Genomic DNA, 20,428 nt, shown 5'->3' on the forward strand with positions numbered 1-20,428 from the left:
GTGTCTGTTGGTTTGTGTGCTGTTAAGAGTCCGCGTGGTAGCAGTAGTCTGGCTGTCAGTGCGGAGATGTTCTTGCTGTGTGGTAGTGTGGCTAGTCCTTTGGGTTGCGGCATGTCCTCGTTCTGTTGTCTCTCCCTTAGGCATCTGTTGATGAAATTGCGAGGATATCCGTTTTTTGCGAATACCTTGTATAGGTGTTCCTCTTCCTCTTTTTGCAGTTCTGGTGTGCTGCAGTGTGTTGTGGCCCTTTTGAATAGTGTCTTGATGCAACTTCGTTTGTGTGTATTGGGGTGGTTGCTTTCATAGTTCAGGACTTGGTCTGTGTGTGTGGCTTTCTTGTGTACCTTAGTGGTGAATTCTCCGTTTGGTGTTCTTTGTACCCTCACGTCTAGGAATGGGAGTTGGTTGTCCTTTTCTTCCTCTCTCGTGAATCGGATTCCTGTGAGTGTGGAGTTGATGATCCGGTGTGTTTTCTCTATGTCCGTATTTTTAATGATTACAAAGGTGTCATCAACGTATCTGACCCAGAGTTTGGGTTGAATTTGTGGTAAGACTGTTTGTTCTAACCTTTGCATTACTGCTTCTGCTATGAGTCCCGAGATCGTTGAGCCCATGGGTGTTCCGTTGATTTGTTCGTATATCTGGTTGTTGAATGTGAAGTGTGTTGTGAGGCACAAGTCCAGTAGTTTAAGTATGCTGTCTTTGTTGATGGGTTCAACGTCCTGTTGTCTGTTATGTCTGTTCAGCAGGTTAGCTATTGTTTCTCTGGCTAGGGCTTTGTCAATAGCGGCAGGGACAGGTCACTATAAATGCCGGAGGAAACACCACAGAAGCGTTTCACAGGAAGCTCCCAAGCACTGAGGATGTCACCTAGACAGGGGACGAAACGTTTGCAACAAAAACTTCCAGCTCGGCGAACAGAACCACAGCAACGAGCACTTTGAATTAGCTGTAAAGTACTTAGACTCTTGAAGACTTGAAAAAAAAATCAATCTCTCTCTCTTGTCCTCTTGCTTTCTTACTTACTCTGTTTAGTATGGCAGCTGATCTGTGTGTAACTCCATTACCAAAATGGAGTATCCAAACCACGGAGAGGCCCACATGATAGAGTTGTGGTTCACTTGAGCTGGGGGCTATGCATTACCTTGTAGTCATGCACTTTGCTAGTTTTGTTTTCTCTAAGAAGACACAGACATCTGAGTTTGAAAGAGGATAATGCTCAAGCAGAGCATTATGGAAAGCATGGTATTGCGCATACATCTGGAAATAAGTGGGAAAGATTGCTGTTACTAAGTTACAGCAGATGGTCAATCTCTACGGGATCTTAAAGGTACCAAATTCATGGCCAGTGAAGATGCTGGAAACCTGAAAGCAAAACAGGAAATGCTGGGAATCCTCAAAAGGTCTGGCAGCAGCTATGGAACAAAGAAACAATGCTAATATTTGAGAACAGTGACCTTTTATCAGAACTGGGGAAGTAATATTTGAGTAGGTGAAAAGGATTAGAATGGAAAAAGCACAAAGGCTGTGATAAAATGAAAAACTGGAGAGGTTAAATGGCAAAAGAGCTGGTGAGTGGCTGCCATTCATAGCTTCTCAAGACTCAGTTCTTTAATTCTGTACTCGTCCCCTTTGATACCGCACCACCAAATCTTTGCCTTTTAGTCGCTTGCATCTCCCTATTTATCTCACACCTTTCCCCATCCCTGATTCTCCTCTTGTTTAAAGCTGATAAAATTTCTAACTTTTCCCAGCTCTGATGAAAGGTCATTGGCCTGAAGTATTCACTCTGTGTTTCTTTCTAGCATTACTGTGAGACCTGAGGGTTACTGTCAGATCTGCTAAGTATTCTCCTGCATTTTATTTCATCCTTATTTTAGATGTCTGATTAAATTTGCCATGGAGAATGACTTCATTCAAATCATGTATAGCTATCTATTTTGCCCAGAAATAGATTAATTTTAAAGAAATCCATCTCAAGATTTGTCACTTTGTAATTAGATACCAGGTATATGTGGGTTTTCATCTTCATTAAATGAACAGTGGATACCAGCAGCACGATGAGCATATAATTTATGACTCAGTGCATCTTCCTAATCTGCTAGCTGCAATTATTCATGGGACGGGTAGATTTTGTGCAAGTGGAGAAATCCTGGGGCAAGAATGAACATGATGAACTGAATGGCATCACGTGAAGCGGGGAAGCGATGGTCTAGTTGTATTATCTCTGGACTGTTAATCCAGAGACCGAGGGAGTGTTCTGGGGTTCAAATCTTGCCATAGAAGATGGTGGCATTTGAATTCACTATAAAATAAATCTGGAATTAAGACTCTAATGATGACGTGTATCCATTGTCTATTCTCAGTAAAAAAACTCATCTGGTTCACTGATGCTGTTTAGGGAAGGAAACTGACATCCACACCTGATCTGGCCTAAATATGACTCCAGACTCTCACCAACGTGGTTGACTCTTAACTGTCCTCTGGGTATTTAGGGGATGGGCAATAAATGCTGACCCAGCCAGAGACATCCTCATCCCATGGATGTATTTTTTTTTTTAAAAAACCTTATAAAGTATCACATAATGACTGCTTCGCGGTATGTATTATTTTTAACAGGATTTGCCTGCATCTGATCTTGATCTCATGAGGATAAAGTTAAATATTATGGTTCTGCGTTTGGGTTTTCCTCGAACACCTTTATGTCTTACTCTAAAGAGAGCTGTCTTCTGGTTTTTTTAAACAATTCAAGCTTCTGTTTTTGTATCCATAAATCAGTTGCTTCCACAGCATTCTGCTTCATATTCTGAAGAATGAGTGGCTAATATGTGAATTATTTAAACCACAGGTGCAATAAAGTGGGCAGCATTATTTCATTTATTTTGTAGAGGTGTTGATTTCTAAAAATAAGTGGACTGTGGTCTGAAAAGAGGTTAAAGTGCCAGAAATGTGAACCTGGAATCACTTCTGCTTTTTATTGGAGCAGAATGAGGGGTAGGCAACTAATTTGCTCACAATAGGTAAGTTGGTGATTTAAATGTTGCAACAAGGCAGCCTGCCTTAATTTTAAACACTTATTCAATTTTAATTCAATTTAACTATGCGGGAAATCCATCAGCTGTAATGAGGTAAGATCGCCTTTCGAGCATTGCTTGAGGAACAAGAGAAGCAGATGGATTTCTTGAAGTTACCACAAGCTACTCAGTAAAACCCCTCCCACTCATCTCTGCTCGACATCCCTTCAACTTGAGTTTGTCAATCTGTTTACCCCACACATTTTCAGGGATTTTCCTGCTCCCCTCAAGCATTCTGAATTATCTGTTTCTTTTATATATATGTCACAGGAGGGTATTGAAAAAAGTGACAATGGAACCTTCAGATCGACTGTCGTCTCTGCAGACCTTGTGGGATAGTCAGAATATTGCTGAACCAGGGCCTTGTGGTAAGTAAACTAACTGTGGATTTTAGGGGTCACTGCTTTGAAACTTAAAGTAGTAGAAAAACAACACTACAAGATGTTTGGTAATTATCGCCTTGTCACAAATAAAAATGGCTGTTCTTTGACCAAAAAGTCAAAAATACAATTGCTGAAATAATATGCATTTCATAAGATGAAGTCACATCTTCTGGAAAATACATTAAAATCCACCAATTTCAACTACTTTCAGATCTCAAGCCATGTTCTTCAAGTGCTGACTGTCATTCAAACCCTTACATAAAATGTGTGCAAGAGCTTTATTTTTATTTTTATTGTTTTTTCTACTACGTTGCCTTTTTGATTTGTTCTCCATATTAAATTGCTGTTTTGATTTTACTCCACTTGAAGTGCTTCAAGTTTGTCTGCTACAATTTTATTTTGAAGGGGGAAATAAGCATTTGATGCTTGATGAGGTTTAAGAGAATTTGTGAAGTTTTTACTTCCACATTTTTCTTTCAGAAATATTAGCGTACTTTGTAATGATGTCTACAAATTTGATGAACTTTTGATTACAATCGGATTTTTTTAGTTTATATCTTCGCTATGTATGTTAGCTGAAGGAGCTTTTGATTGGGCTGCTTCAGAATATCTGGTAACCTTCTGGAATGAACTGTCATTCTTAATTGGAGCAACTTCCAACTTATTGAAATTTGTCTACTAAAATTAAAATTGTCCATGAAAATAAGGGCTAACTATTAGTAATATCTAACTAGGTGTCTTAGATCTTTAGTCAACCTTTAGTCAGGTGTATTATAACACAGTCTTGAGCAGATGGAACTTGAACGAAAACCTTCTGGCTCGGAGGTAGGGACATTACCACTGTGCCATAAGAGACTCAGACCTCTTATTTGTAAATATGCAATGGCCTTGCAACTTCAATCAGGAATATTATGCTGACGTTAATAGAAGTAGAGTAGAACTGAATATTACCCTTCTTGTATCTATCCGTGGACCCATATAAGGCATGGCTCAGTATGTGCTCCTAAATAGAAATTCCTAATATAGAACATACACTCCGAAGTGGCAAGAATTAAATTAGTAACAATCCTTAAATTATGTTACAATGCTTTTTTAAAACATTGTTCTCTCATGAGATGTCAATGTCAGTATTTATTGCCCATTCCTGAAGCCAGTAGTAAAATTTACTGACAACAGTTTATTGTTTTTAAACCTGCTAGCACATAGGAGCATTTGATTTAGCACAACAACAATGAGGAAGAATTTTTTGCTGCTACATTTTATTGTACCATGCCTTTTGGAGGTCAGTTAGTTCAGTTGGTTGGACAACTGGTTTGCAATGCAGTTCCAGTGCTGTTTGAGGTTACCATGAGGAGCTCTACTTCTGTACCTCTTCCCTTCCCTGAGGTGTGGTGATACTCAGGTTAGATCACTGCAACTTGTCTCTCTCTAATGAGAGAGAGAATCCCAATGCTCTGGTAGGTTTATGGTGACTCACCATGTCTTTACATTGGTTCTTGTTGGTTCATGTTAATTTTGCATGATCTGAGCATTTTGTTTTGCTACCAGGATGGAGTTTGTGGATGAGTGCCATGCTTCTAGGAATTCCCTGGCTGTTCTTTGTTTGGCTTGCCCTATTATGGTAGTGTTGTCCCAGTCAAATTCATGTTGCTTGTCATCTGCATGTGTGGCTACTAGGGATAGGACAGGCCACTATAAATGCCGGAGGAAACACCACAGAAGCGCTTCACAGGAGGCTCCCAAGCACTGAGGATGTCACCTAGACAGGGGACGAAACGTTTGCAACAAAAACTTCCAGCTCGGCGAACAGAACCACAGCAACGAGCACCTGAGCTACAAATCTTCTCGCAAACTTTGAATTATAAGCAGCTATTAAGACACTTGTCCATTACCTTCCAGTAGGGGATTGTTTTCAAATTTAACCAGTGCAGTATAATTCATTTATCAAATGCATACTTGCAATTAAAATTAACTGACAAGAACAAGGAACTGTATACCATGAGTACATACAAAATGGTGTACTATCAGAAAGTTAACATTTCGCACTTGTCCTGCTCCTGTGTTCTACAGCATCATGGGTCAGGTGCGAAGCAGATGAAAGGAGTGTGCTGCTTCTGAGATGACATTCTAATTAGAGTAAGATAGAGAAAGAGCTCATTAATTTACACAGAATTGGAGGATTGCTTTCAATGTGGCATTGAAATTAAAAGTCACAAGTGTTGCTTCATGATATTGTGTGATACATACTCAGGTCACCGAATAGGTGATGAAGGCATCACCAAATGCAGGACAAAGTTAAGGGGATTTTGAAGCTGAGAGATGAGAGGCAAAAGAAACAAATTTGCTATATACTTTTTGAGGATCATCTCTGATTTAGGTCACACTTTTGCTTCCCCGTCACCTGCTCAAAATTGGCCTAGTCTGTGAAATCTCAAAACATTTGAAGTGAAGGAAGTACCGAATAGTGATGCTGTTTTGTCCCATTATGACCCAAAGAAACAATTAGTTTCAGCATGTGATATCTTGCCATGGGGGGATAGGGATGGTATTATTTCACATTTTGTGGTTAGTGCTTCGCGTGGTTTAATGAGTCACAGGTTGAGAAAGAGGCTTTAGTAGTCACAGGGTGTTACAAAGTTCCACAAATACTTCTAAATAGCAAGTTCTCTTGGTTAACTGATCATCAAACTCTTACATTTGTTTTAAAGAAGTGGGTAGCACGGCAGCACCTTAGCAGAGACAGGTGTTGATTTTTGATAGTTCGTTAATGCACTATCGATTTCACAAAGCCAGCAGGTCACATTAAAGTGGGCATTCTTTCAAGATTTGATGACTGATTCATTTCTAGCACTGACTTAACTGTGAATTACTTTAAGTACAAATTACATGTTGGTATCTGCGAGAGAAGACGATGAAGAAACTTCCAAAAAATGTGGTGCGCCATAAAATGCTCAAGTATGTAATGTATGGTTACGAGAAATTGCAGGAGCATTTCATGTGTCTTCTAATGTGTTTAAGAATCAAAGTTCTGGCTAGGTTCAGAGAGAGATTCGAGAAGAAACTTCATCAGGGAACATGTTATGACATCATTTTAAGCCAACTAATGTTAAGGAAAAACAAATTTAACAAATTATTCCAGCATTTTTGTTTTGGAATTTAATTACAATATTTATGAGGGCAGAGCGGTAGATCTGATCGATATGGACTTCAGTTCGACAGGGTTCCTCATGGCAGACTGGTTATGAAGGTTAGATACATGGAATACAGAGAGAGCTAGCTATTTGGATTCAGAACTGGCTCAAACATAGAAGACAAAGGGTGGTGGTGGTGAGTTGTTTTTCAGACTGGAGGCCTGTGACCAGTGGTGTGCCACAAGGATCGGTGTTGGGTCACTGCTTTTTGTCATTGATGTAAATGATTTGGATGTGAACATCAGAGGTATGGTTAATAAGTTTGCAAATTAGACCAAAATTGGTGGTTTAGTAGACCGCAAAGAAGGTTACCTCAGAGTACAGCGAGATTTTGATCAGATGGACCAATGGGCTGAGAAATGGCAGATGGAGTTTAATTCAGATAAATGCGAGGTGCTGCATTTCGAAAATGCAAATCAAGGCAGGACTTATACACCTTAATGGGAAGGCCCTGGGGAGTGTTGTTGAACAAGGAGGCCTTGGAGTGCAGGTTCATAGTTCCTTGAAAGTGGAGTCACAAGTAGATAGGATAGTGAGGAAGGCGTGAGGAAGACCTATATTGGTCAGTGCATTGAGTATAGGAGTTGGAAGGTCATGTTGAAGCTGTACAGGACATTGGTTAGGCCACTTTTGGAATATTGAATGCAATTCCGGTCTCCCTCCCATAGAAAGTATATTGTGAAACTTGAAACGGTTCAGAAAAGATTTACAAGGATATTGCCAGGGTTGGAGGGTTTGAGCTGGATTGGCTGAGGCTGGATTGGCTGAGGCTGGATAGGGTAAATAGACAAGGTCTTTTCCCTGGGGTGGGGGAGTCCAAATCTAGAGGGTGTAGGTTTAAGGTAAGAGGGAAGAGATTTAAAAGGGATCTCAGCGGCAACTTTTCCACACAGAGAGTGGTGCGTGTATGGAATGAGCTGCTAGAGGAAGTGGTGGAGGCTGATACAATTAAAACATTTAAAAGGCATCTGGATGGGTATATGGATAGAAAGAGTTTAGGGAGATATGAGGCAAATGGGACGAGATTTATGTGGGATATCTGGTTGGCATGGACGAGTTGGACCGAAGTGTCTGTTTCCATGCTATACATCTCTAACTCTAAAAGAAACAAGTGAAACTCTGTTAAATTTCAAGCACTGATGTTTGTTTAGTCATGTGGTGTATAATTTTGAAGCAAGTGACCCATTTTTTATTTTAGCGTAGAAATTGTTCTTTCAGTACAGAAATGTTTAGTATATTGCAAGACTTGTGTGTTTTCTTTTATTGCCCCTCTTGCTTGTCCCACCTATTGTGAAGATGTCAAGTTCTGGGGCGGCACAGTGACTCAGTGGTTAGCACTGCTGCCTCACAGCACCAGGGACCTGGGTTCGATTCCCGCCTGTCTGTGTGGAGTTTGCACATTCTCCCCATGTCTGTGTGGGTTTCCTCCGGGTGCTCTGGTTTCCTCCCATAATCCAAAGATTATGCAGGTTAGGTAAATTGGCCATGCTAAATTGCCAATAGTGTTAGGTGCATTAGTCAGGGGTAAATATAGGTTCGGGGAATGGGTTTGGGTGGGTTACTCTTCGGAGGGGCGGTGTGGACTTGTTAGACCGAAGGGCCTGTTTCCACTGTAGAGAATTGAATCTAATCGAATCTAATCTAATAGTTTCTGTGGGTCTGCATGTTAATGTTACTCCATACATAAACAACTTATGAATGCATACAAGCTGTCATATATATGTAAAGCCAGGACATTTCTCACCTGGTTAGTCCAATTTTGTCCTTCATTATTTAATCTTCATTTCTGTGTTTTTCTATTTAGTTCATGTTTAGAAATATGTGCAGTTCTCTTGTCACATGTGAAACCTTTTGATTCTAGGTGGTTTCTCTCAGATGTATGCATGTGTTTGTGACTGGCTTGGATTACCATATAGGGAGGAAGTACAATGGGTAAGAACACTCAACAAAATGCTTTGAAAGCTTGCAATTATATTATTATGGGAAATACACCTGGTGTAAATGGATCAAATGGTTTTATGAATCAGTTTTTCTGTAATTTGTGATTTTGCTAGTAACTGGAAACTTTATACCGGTTTATTTATTTTCTATTGTGCCTTGAAATTGCTAGCAAAATGAAGATCAACTTTAAACTGAAAATATTTTCCCTGAATCTTAAATTTTTCTTTGAGGCATTTAGACAATAGACAATAGGTGCAGGAGTAGGCCATTCTGCCCTTCGAGCCAGCACCACCGTTCATTATGATCATGGCTGATCATCCTCAATCAGTATCCTGTTCCTGCCTTATCCCCATAACCCTGGATTCGACTATCCTTAAGAGCTCTATTTAAGCTTCATACAGATCTGGTGATAACTCTAGTTTCCCTCTAATAGAAATGCTTTCTGTTTTCAAGGATGTGGATACCATTTATCTTACGCAGGACACTAGGGAACTGAACTTACAAGATTTCAGCCATCTTGACCACAGGTAAATTTAATCTTTATACTTAATGAAATTGGTCTGTTCACTGAGCTTTCTAAATTCATTCTCAAAAGTAAATTAAAAGCTGTACTAAAGTTGTTAACCCAATGTTGCTGTAACTGCCAGACCATCAGTTTAACAGTCTGGATTACCAATTTATTTGTATTACAAATGCAAACAAAATGTTTCCAAAATTTACGTAAAGGTAAGTTGTTTAATTCTGTTGATGGGCCTGGTTTATTTCATGGATTTTGTTCTAATATAAATCATTCCACAGCAATATTCAAACCAAATTAAGTTACAGAGCAATATTTAATGCCTACTTCATGGCAAGTTTGTGGCGGTGGGACACTTTCTCAGGCAAGATGGTGGCAGATGGAGATCTTGACACCTTCCCATCTTTGCCCCAGTTAAGTCCATGACCAGTAGGCTTGTGGACAGCCTTGCTTACTGCTGCCACTAGTCTTTGCTTTGTGGTGGGGGGTTACACATATCATGTGGAAAACCAGAAAAGCAAATCATTTTTGGTCTGGGGCAAAGCAAGTGGAAACCTCCCCCTACCTTTTTGTTTGGAAGCCCCTCCTGCCATTACCCACTTGTGGCCAAGCGGTCTTGGTGATCCTTGGTGAATATCTGGCAGAAGGAGCCACTTCCCCAATGATGCTAATGTGGAACAATGCTGCTAACATATTTTTCAGCTGGCACAACTCATGCCCTGGAGTCCTTGATTCCAGGGAAGGGTTCGCTGCTGTCCAGTTAATTGTCTGTTTGGCAGACGAGACTCTCGTCACCAAAACTAAATTTCACCCATAGCACAGTGACTTTGTTGTATAGTTGGGGTAAACACCTGCATCTGCTTTGGTGATAGCATTTAATTAGCTGTTGAATCAGAAATACATTGAAGCCAACATTTGTGTGGGTTGTACATTTGCTCAATCTGCAATTGAAATCTGTAACTGCTGATTCTGTATGTACATTTATAATGTTGTTGAAGATGTGCTTTCGCAGCCAAGAGTTTGAAATGAATTTCCCAATGAATTTGAATGTCTTCCATACGAGATTATTTATGGAAAGACACCTCTTCTGCATTGAAATTCATTGAATTTTCTGTGTAGAAGCTGAGTGCTTCTAATGTTGAATGTATAGTTATGTTTGCCAGCCACCCCACTGGATGGAAATCTGCACTCTTAAGTTCACTGGCTTATGCCTACTTTGACGTCAAGTGAGAAAAATTTTGCTCTGTTATACAGGAACATTTTGAACTCTATTTTAAGGTTCCAAATGTATTGAGGTGGCCAATATGTTGCATTAGTTGTTGAACATAGTCTGTTTATTGTATATTTAACAGCATCCTGTTTACGTTAACGAAGAGTGATATTCAAATAAATGCTGGATTTGAGTGTAGGTCAGGGATTTGTCTATAAAAATTTGAAACTTGCACAAATTCATTCAATCAAAAGCATCAATGTTGGTATAATGAAAACCTGTGTTAATTAACATTTTTAACATACTGAGATATCTCCAAGTGCTTCATCAGAGCATCATCTCAACAATATATAACAACAGGCCAGAACATAGTTTAGACTAATTACTTAAATGCTTGATCAAAGTCATAGATTTCGAGGAGTCTCCGAAAGAAGGAAATGGTGGATTGTGAAGCAGAGATGTGTAGCGAGGTTATTCCAGAGATTAAAGCTGAAGTATTAGGAGGTCAAATCAACAAATTGGAGTAATTATCATTAGAGGTACCAGAGTTGTGGTAGTGGTCAATTATGTCTGATGATGTTGCTGAAGGAGATTAGAGTTGAGGGGACATAGACATGAAAGATTTAAAAATAATAAAATGATATTACGTGCTAGGGAGCAGTATATATGGATAAGTCCACCCAGGTGATCAATGAAATCGGATTTGATGCAAATTAAGACATGAGCCACAGAATTTTGGAAGACCTCCGATATGTCGAGAATAGAATGTGAGACACCAGCTGGAATTGTGTTGGATTGGTCAGGTCTAAATGTAACACAGGCATGAATGAGGATTTCAGCAGCTATTGAGCTAAGTTCAGTAATATTATGGAGTTAGAATAAAAGCAATCTTAGTAATGACATGAAAATGAGGTCAGAAGCTCATTTTGGAATTGATATATGATACTGAGATAGACTAACTTTATCTCTTCAGCTGGGGAGAGAGAAAGGGAGTGCTGCTGAAGATTGTACTAGGTAACAGCACCATGCAACCACCAGATTACCACTGGACTGTCATAGCAGCCACCATATCCTCCTGGACACAACAGAACTGCTCCTGCCAGTTTGTTTCCCCCCCACCACCACCATGCCTCAGCTGGTAGAGTTCCAGTCATGACTGTGTTCAGTAACAAACCCTGTCCAAATGCCCAGCTGCCAGGGTTTTGGCCATGATTAATCCCAGCACCCTCTACCCCTCCGAGATGATAGCCAGTATTGTAAAACTCCCTTAGCAGACCTGGCCCATGTCAAAAAGTGTGTCGCTGGAAAAGTGCAGCCGGTCAGGAAGCATCCGAGGTGCAGGAGAATCAACGTTTCAGTAATGCCTTTTCCAGCGCCACACTTCTTGACTCTGATCACCAGAATTTGTAGTCCTCACTTTCTTCTAAACGATGGCCCATGCTCAATTGAACTAGTGGCCAAGAGGAAGGGAAGAGATCGGACTGGACAGTTGTGAAGGTAGAGGACCATGGAAATTTGAAGCAAAAGGTTGATGAAAGGTTTGAGTTTAGGGTGAGAGCTGGAAAATGTGAAGATGTAATCTAAAATATGTTGGTACAGGTGAAGGACTAGTTCTGAGTAGAATTATAACAAGCACTGCCTCACAAAGTCAGGTGTAGGTACAACATATATCGATACCCATAGCAGTACCTTCCATTCTGACAAAGTAAGTTGTGTTAAAGGAAAAATTGTTCAATGAGGTTGAATATTTATGGCAAGAAAGAGATGGTTTGAGTCAGGAAATTTGAAGTTAAAATGCTGGAGGGCATCAGAAGAGTAACACATGTGACCAGGAGAGAAAAGAATTGAGTTGAAATAAGGTGATTGTAAATCCTAGGTTGCGCTTCGGCGGGTCGGTGTGGACTTGTTGGGCTGAAGGGCCTGTTTCCATACTGTAATGTAATCTAATCTAAAAAAAATGTGACCAGGAGAGAAAAGAATTGAGTTGAAATAAGGTGATTGTAAATCCTAATTGATGCCCTGTTTTATATGCTTTATCTTTGCATGTTTTTCTCTTGTCCTTCCTTTCTTAGGGTGACTGTTCATCATTCTGACATTCACACTTCTCTGGACTTTACATGTCCCATTACCATTGCCTTTAGCCTAATCTTTTTGTTATTTCATCTCTTCTGCGTACCATCCTTTCATACCCTTCGTTCTTTTGCCATGTTCTCTATTTCACTTAGATCTGTTAGCTTGCAGACTGGTCCGTTGTAGCTAGGCCAGTATTTATTGTCATCTCTAGTTAACTTTGAGAAGTTGTTGGTAAGCTGCCTTTTTGAACTGCTGTACTTCATGTGCTGTTGTTAGATCCACAGTGGCATGAGGGAGGGAATTCTTGACCCAACAACACTGAAGGAAGGGTGGTATATTCCCAAATCTGGATGGTGAGTGGCTTGGAGGGGATATTGCAGGTTTCCTTGTATCTGCTGCCCTTCTCCTTCATGATGGTAGTGGTCATGGGTTTGGAGGATGCAATCTTAAAGACCTTTGGTGAATTTCTTACTTCTTTACTAAAATACTTACTTCAATTATTACATTTCTAACTTTGCCCTCTTTCTGACCAATGGTCATTGCTGCACACATGTTGCCTGGCCCTAATGTTCTAGCATTATTTATTTTGATAATTTGCGGTTGATTGTGCACTCCTTTATTGCCTTTAAGGAAAGGTAAAACAAGGTGCATACCCCAGTTTCAGGAGAGTCTACTGCAAATTGTTTAATATCTCTCTTTGATTTCTCCAGAGCAGGCTGGTCGTATAAGAATTTTGTTACTCGTTCGAATTTGAAGTTTTATCATCAGTTTCAGTAAAATGCTTTTTCTGCACATGTAATGCTAATGCTAGGCATGTCAAAAATTGCTCGACTTTAAATGAAAATCCTTCTTAAATATGGCTTTATTTGTAACAGATACAAAAGAACTTTAGCGTGGGTTAATGCATCACCTGATATGAAACTCATGTTTCAGAAGTTACTCATTTCAGTTCCTCCTTGTACTGAGGTAGTGGATGATAGCCATGACAGAAATTTGGGTAGTAAAATTGGTCTTAGTGTTTCTGGGCGAGGATAAACCCTTGACTGTATAAATGATTGCTATTCAAATCTTAATATTAATGTGGACTTTGAGTGAGAAGAGAATTGAGCTCTGCTCTGACAGTTCCATAACCAGATGGCATTCTCTATCTAACCTCACATATAATTCCTTGAATGAATATTCAGCCTCTCTAAATTTGAGTAAGAGCAGGGAAGCACGTGGAACAGGAAACTTTTCAAATGTATGCTTAGTGTGACCTTCACTGATATCCTAGCTTGTCTGCTTAGGTAAATTATGTTGAAAGAAATAAACCTAACAGAGACAAGTATACTACTGGCATGACTTAAATGTGTTCAGTTTTACTGGCATTTTAACTCTGGTGTAAGATAATGAGAACTTTATGTAGACACACATGAATATGTCTCAGAACAATTTACAAAATTGTGTTATGTAAACAAAAATCAAATGCCGCGTGGGGGGAGTCATCAGTATGATTAATAGCCAAGTATGGCGAATTTGGGTGCATGAAGAGGCCCTGAACAAGTGATGAACTGTGAATGAAAGTTATTTGCCAGCATTGTTACATTATAAATCAAAAAGATAAATGTTTCTGTAAATAATCAAACTTCATTCACTTTTTATTAGAGACTTGATACCAATTGTTGCTGCGCTGGAGTACAACCAATGGTTCACAAAGCTCTCTTCTAAGGATCTTAAACTGGTGAGTATATATTGGACACTGAGTGAGCAGAAGGCAGCAGCATGCTCTAAGTATTTTAGTTTATTTCTAATGTTATGTTACCAGTTGATGGTATTACTGAGCAGGTCAGATCCCAAACATAAATCTGCCATTGCAGATTTTTTTGTTGAATTTAATGACTTCCTCTTTCATTGGAACACAAGCTTGCATTGGGCGGCACGGTGGCACAGTGGTTAGCACTGCTGCCTCACAGCACCAGAGACCCGGGTTCAATTCCCGACTCAGGCGACTGACTGTGTGGAGTTTGCACATCCTCCCTGTGTCTGCGTGGGTTTCCTCCGGGTGCTCCGGCTTCCTCCCACAGTCCAAAGATGTGCAGGTCAGATGAATTGGCCATGCTAAATTGCCTATAGTGTTAGGTAAAGGGGTAAATGTAGGGGAGTGGGTGGGCTTGTTGGACCGAAGGGCCTGTTTCCACACTGTAAGTAATCTAATCTAATCTAAATCTAATCTAATTGCTGCTGATCTGGTATTAACAATTAAAGAGGACTTTTTTTATGGAGAAAGTGAGGACTGCAAATGCTGGAGATTTGAGTTGAAAAGTGTGACACTGGAAAAGCACAGCAGGTCAGGCAGCATTCAAGGAGCAGGAGAGGTGATGTTTTGAGCATAAGCCCTTCATCAGGAATGTATTTTATTACACGAAAGAAAAAAATTAGAATGAACCAGCTATTTATATATAACACAATTTGAAAGCTTTTAAAATACAATAAAATAAATCTTCCCCACAGCTGAACAACGTCCCTTTACAGAAGTCAAAAACTAATGAGAATTTCCTTCTCTATTATCTCTATATTTAACTTCAGTGCATATTTTCACAACTTAGTTTTCCTTAGGTTCAGATAATCCTTTCAGGGTTCTAAGCAAACACTTCTGGTCCAGAACTTACAAACTCAATCCTCCCACTGAGGTGACCTATTCCTATTTCTGAACGAACCCTTTCCTTCAGAAGGACAATGTTCAAATATCCAAATTCAATCAGAATGTCTGTGAATTGGGCTAAAAGAAGGTTCCAAGCTTTGGTTGTTTCACCAAAGCAACAAAAAACTCAATCCTCCTCCTTGAAAGCAAGGTGATGCTCTTCAATGTTTATTCTGTCTACTAGTAATGCAAACAAATTCCCAATACCACTCCAGGGGCTAACTGGCTCATTGTGGTTTCACAATAAAACTGTGACTCCAGAGAAATAATGACGAGTTAATTAAGTTAAATCCACTCTCACAGATAGAAATCCACATGCTACTAATTCAAATCCAAACTCCCGGAAATCTCTCAACTTGCATCACTGTATCCAGAATCATTAAATATGAACCTTTGGCATTCAGGAGCTGTATCTGATTGACATTCTGTTAATGCCTGTTTACTTCTTCAAATAGATTTAAAACATGCTACAGCATTGTTTTTTTTCCTGATTTGACATATCACCTAGATTATCTGCTAATTATTTCACTACTGTTTGTGGGACCTTGCTGACAATTATATATTTGGTGGACTGTTTCATTTTAATGTCTTGGGACTGAGTCATAGAATAGAAAACATGGCATGATTCATTTCAAAAGCATTAATGCTTGAGACTACAATGATCTCATACGTTTGATGTTTGAGTGCTATTTAGAAAACCTTCAGATTAATTGCTAGTTATGTTTGGACAGAGGAGGAAGAAACTTAATAACTGTATCGGAGAATATTGATTTAAGTTGAACGTAAATTTATGTTCAGCACAAGTTGTATAGCAAACATTATTCTATGAGATGATGTTTTAAGTCATGACTTGTAAAATAAGCATCTGTATTGCTATAATTTATTCACCTCACTCTAAAAACAATTGCAATTTATATACTTATGTCACATTTTGGCTTTTTTTTTCATCTAAAATATTTATAGCCATCATTAACACATTTATTGAACAAATTCCATTATTGATAATTATTAATGTACAAAAAGTACAAGAACGATTTTTTATTGATATTTAGCACAAAAAAAGTTGTTGAACGTTAATGAAATATCTGCAATCATTCTTGAATAGATGTTAAACGAAACTGAGCAACAATAAAGTAAAAATGTGATTAGAAAATTACGCTATATTGAACCATAGTATAAGTTTGCATTGTGAAGTTCATAGCACAAAGTATTATGCACTGGCTATACTGAAGAATGTTTGCATGAAGCTCAGCAAGCCAGATTCATGAGGCTCCCAATTTTCTCTTACCAGTATGACTTTGGTTAAATTTCTTGATTTTATGATATTGTTGAAATTATTTCATCAGTGATATTCTGTGATGTTTTTAATGCTGCTCATATGAAATCTATTGAGATTTATGATTTGCTAGTAATCACAAAGAAATAAGTAATAGGGGTGATGGATTAAAGACACCATTTGCTTTTGATTTTTCTAACACATTCAAGTTTTTGCAGTTTACCTTCTTCCACTTCTGCAGAAAAGTTCCCCTACCTGTTAATCCTTCTGTGGTTAGTCAGATGGGTTAAGCAATAGATTTGTCTATGACTGTCAATACATCTACATTGTTAGGCAATGGAAAGTATGGCCTGTTTGATTTACTGCAATCTTCTCCATGGACCTGGAATTATCATACATTAATAAAACCATCCAAACCAGAACTGACCCAATTGTGTTGCCTGGGTTGGAGGATTTAAGCTACGGAGAGAGGCTGAACAGGCTAGGGCTGTTTTCCCTGGAGCGTCAGAGGCTGGGGGTGACCTTGTAGAGGTTTATAAAATCATGAGGGGCATGGATAGGGTAAATAGACAAAGTCTTTTCCTTGGGGTTGGGGAGTCCAGAACTAGAGGGCATAGGTTTAGGGTGAGAGGGGAAAGATATAAAAGAGACCTAAGGACCAACGTTTTTCACTCAGAGGGTGGTACGTGAATGGAATGAGCTTCCAGAGGAAGTGGTGGAGGCTGGTACAATTGCAACATTTAAGAGGCATTTGGATGGCTATATGAATAGGAAGGGTTTGGAGGGATATGGGCAGATGGGACTAGATTGGATTAGGATATCTGGTCGGCATGGACGAGTTGGACCGAAGGGTCTGTTTCTGCGCTGTGCATCGCTATAACTCTATGACAATGAAAAAAATGAATTTAAAAAAATCAAGATCTCACTTCTTCAGAGTTGAGGATCTTATACACTTGGGGGAAATACTTTGTGGCTTTTTTTTCTTTCTGTATTTAATTTAGGCAGATTTCATTTTCTAATTCTTCAGTCCACAGATGTTTGTGAGCAAATTCTACGAGTTGTTGGTAGATCGACACGTTTAGAGGAGCTAGTGCTGGAAAATGGAGGACTCCGAACGTGAGTATATTCAAGTATTGATTGTTTCAAATGAATTCTGTAGGTCAGGGCTCTTGAAACATTATCTTTTAAGTATTGTTTAAAGAACACCTTTTGATATTCTGTGTGCCACCTCGCATGTTCATACAATTACAACTGCAACCTAATGTTTCTATTTATCTTTGGAATATCTATGCATTATTAACAAACTGTTTGCTGCAAAGTCATGCACTCTCCAATTCTAGCATTGAGCTGAACAGCAAATATTGCAGAGCCATATTGGTTTCTGAATGGGATTGTAGGTGATGTACACAATGACATGAAAGAAAAACTGTTAATGGAATGGAGGTAGCAATTCAATGAGGACACTTCGAAGAAATGCAGGACTTCTGTTTACGATTTCGATTTAGATTAGATTACATTACAGTGTGGAAACAGGCCCTTCAGCCCAACAAGTCCACACCAACCCACCAAAGCGCAACCCACCCATACCCCTACATTTACCCCTTCACCTAACACTACGGGCAATTTAGCATGGCCAATTCACCTGATCTGCACATCTTTGGACTGTGGGAGGAAACCGGAGCACCCGGAGGAAACCCACGCAGACACGGGGAGAATGTGCAAACTCCACACAGTCAGACGCTTGAGTCGGGAATTGAACCCGGGTCTCTGGCGTTGTGAGGCAGCAATGCTAACCACCGTGCTGCCCCTGTGCCACCGTGCCTTAAAAGATGGCACTGCTAGAAGTGATCTCTGCACAATCCCTTTGAAAGTGAAATATTTTCTTCACATAAAGACATCTCTGTCCGATAGCATAATACATAAATGAAATTGGATTGAGTGCTAATGAGGCATCCAAAATGATCGCCATCAGATTGTGTAACGCAACTATATTTACTTAGTACAATGTGCCTTCCACTTTTCCACCTCCATAGAGCCAAGACTTATGGCTCGGTTAATGAAAAGGATGGACAGATATTCTTGCAACAGCAACAGACTCACTTGGATGCGAACACCAAATGCTTAGGTTATAGAACACAACAGCTCTAGAATGTTTAATTAGGCAAGCTTTTTTAATGCTCTCCACACCCAACCAAGAATTCTTCTGGATATCATGATTGCCCCATCCATTGAACTACTTCATTATGTCCTTCTGCCATAATGAGTGAGTCTTTTCATGTATCACTTTTTACAGCATCCAAATAATTCTCAGCTGCAAGTCTGTCACATCTCCGATAATATCCCTGATCTTCCTTACCAATTGCGGGTTACGTTTTCACGACAAATATGCTTCGCTGTGACTTAAGTTGAAGCAAATGCCAACCACTTTTAACTGACTGTCATCAACAACATCTGTCAATATTAATGGGAATTATTGGCAGCCTAACCATTTTCATGAGTGGTCCAGGTACTTGCACAATGAAGGTCATGCTTTGTGTTTCATCACTATTTGCAAGTCTCAAATCAGAAGGGAGATGAAATATTACTGATCTAGAGATGGATGCAGCTAAAATAGCATGAACACCAGCACAAAGCCTAGTTATTTAATTGGCCTCAGTACCACTAGACTCTAAATTCAGTTCAGAACTGCCACTGCACAAATGCTGTTTTATGTAGTATCTTTAAAATGGAACACATTCTATCAAATTTGCAATGTTGTGAGAACGTCATCTGTACTGAAGTGCCAGGCAAGTCACACCTTCATTCTGATTTTGACATGAACTTTTGCACTTTCATAGTCACTGTGAAAAACTTCTAGCATTATTGGAATTCTATCAGAATACAGAGGGAAGTGTTGGAAAGGAAAGGCTCACTTGGTAGCCTTTATTATTACTAGTTACTTTATTCTTGAAAATTGATATTATGTGATTGAACACATGGATTTCCTTTGATTTCTTAATATTTCTAGTTAAATCCACATAATGTGGCAGTTTTGAGCAGTGTTCAAAGTGATTCTAATAGAGAGGTATTCTCAGAATAAATAATAACATATATTTGCACATGTACTGTTGTATTGTATTGGCACTTAACTTGACTAATAACAACAACATTCATTCATCTGCAGAGAGACGCAGAGCTAATGTAAAGTGTCATTAACCTGAAATGTTAACTTTTGTTTTTTTCCACAGATGCTGACTAACCTTATGAGTATTTCCATTACTTCCAGGTTTTATTTCCGATTTCCAGCATCTGCGACATTTTGTCTTTGCATTTTTATATTACCTTTAATCATAGTAAAACACTTCAAGGGGAAAAATAACAAACTGACTTGATACGATAACAGCACTCAATCCATGCCTGTATCGGCAGTGTTGAAATAGATATGTGCCTGTGAATAAGCAGTGACATTCCCTTGTAATGTATATTTAGATCCTGGCCTCTGGCCCATTTGATCCTTATGTATATTTCAACCAGTTCTGGATCACAGTTCAAGTGCATCTCTTCACACAATTTCTTTTCTTTCTCCCTAGGGATTTTGCACAGAAGTTGGCCAGTGCGCTTGCTCACAATCCGAACTCAGGACTTCACACAATCAATCTTGCCAACAATGCACTGGAGGACAGAGGTAGATGATCTTCCATCACTTATAATTTAGCTGCAAATCTTTTTTTATTGGACACGGTATACTTCAGATATTTTTGCTGTGGCATTCGGATTTATCCGTCAGCAATGTAAAATTTCATTCCTTCAGAGTTTAATTGCTGGAAATTTAAAAAAATGTATATTTAAAGTTTTCCTTTTTTCCTCCTCTCAAAGAATCTAACTATTCTTTGTATAAATGCACTCTCTTTCTATCATTGATATTAATAATGAATTTACCCAACCTAACTTGCAATTTGTGTGGTACATGTGTTGTGTCAGTTATAAGAAAGGTAATTACTTGTCCCGTTCACTTGAGTCTCAAGTGACCTTGTCCCACACTGCATTGATATCAACTCACTTTCAGCAACTTGCATACAAACATTTACAAAATCTTAACCTGTA

The 20,428-nt window shown here is 39.1% G+C and overlaps 1 protein-coding gene across 8 annotated transcripts in view; it reads left to right on the forward strand.

The window, feature by feature from the left end:
* Positions 1–20,428, forward strand: part of LOC122564345 (F-actin-uncapping protein LRRC16A-like) — a 460,598-nt gene that overhangs the window by 195,630 nt on the left and 244,540 nt on the right. For all 8 annotated transcript variants that reach the window (XM_043719093.1, XM_043719091.1, XM_043719092.1 and 5 more), the window contains exons 6-11: positions 3,345–3,442; positions 8,510–8,580; positions 9,043–9,116; positions 14,034–14,109; positions 17,373–17,461; positions 19,915–20,009. In XM_043719093.1, the coding sequence (XP_043575028.1) occupies positions 3,345–3,442; positions 8,510–8,580; positions 9,043–9,116; positions 14,034–14,109; positions 17,373–17,461; positions 19,915–20,009 (503 nt within the window). The remainder of the gene's footprint in view (positions 1–3,344; positions 3,443–8,509; positions 8,581–9,042; positions 9,117–14,033; positions 14,110–17,372; positions 17,462–19,914; positions 20,010–20,428) is intronic.

This window comes from Chiloscyllium plagiosum, chromosome 29 (genome assembly GCF_004010195.1).
Source record: "Chiloscyllium plagiosum isolate BGI_BamShark_2017 chromosome 29, ASM401019v2, whole genome shotgun sequence".
Taxonomy (NCBI): domain Eukaryota; kingdom Metazoa; phylum Chordata; class Chondrichthyes; order Orectolobiformes; family Hemiscylliidae; genus Chiloscyllium; species Chiloscyllium plagiosum.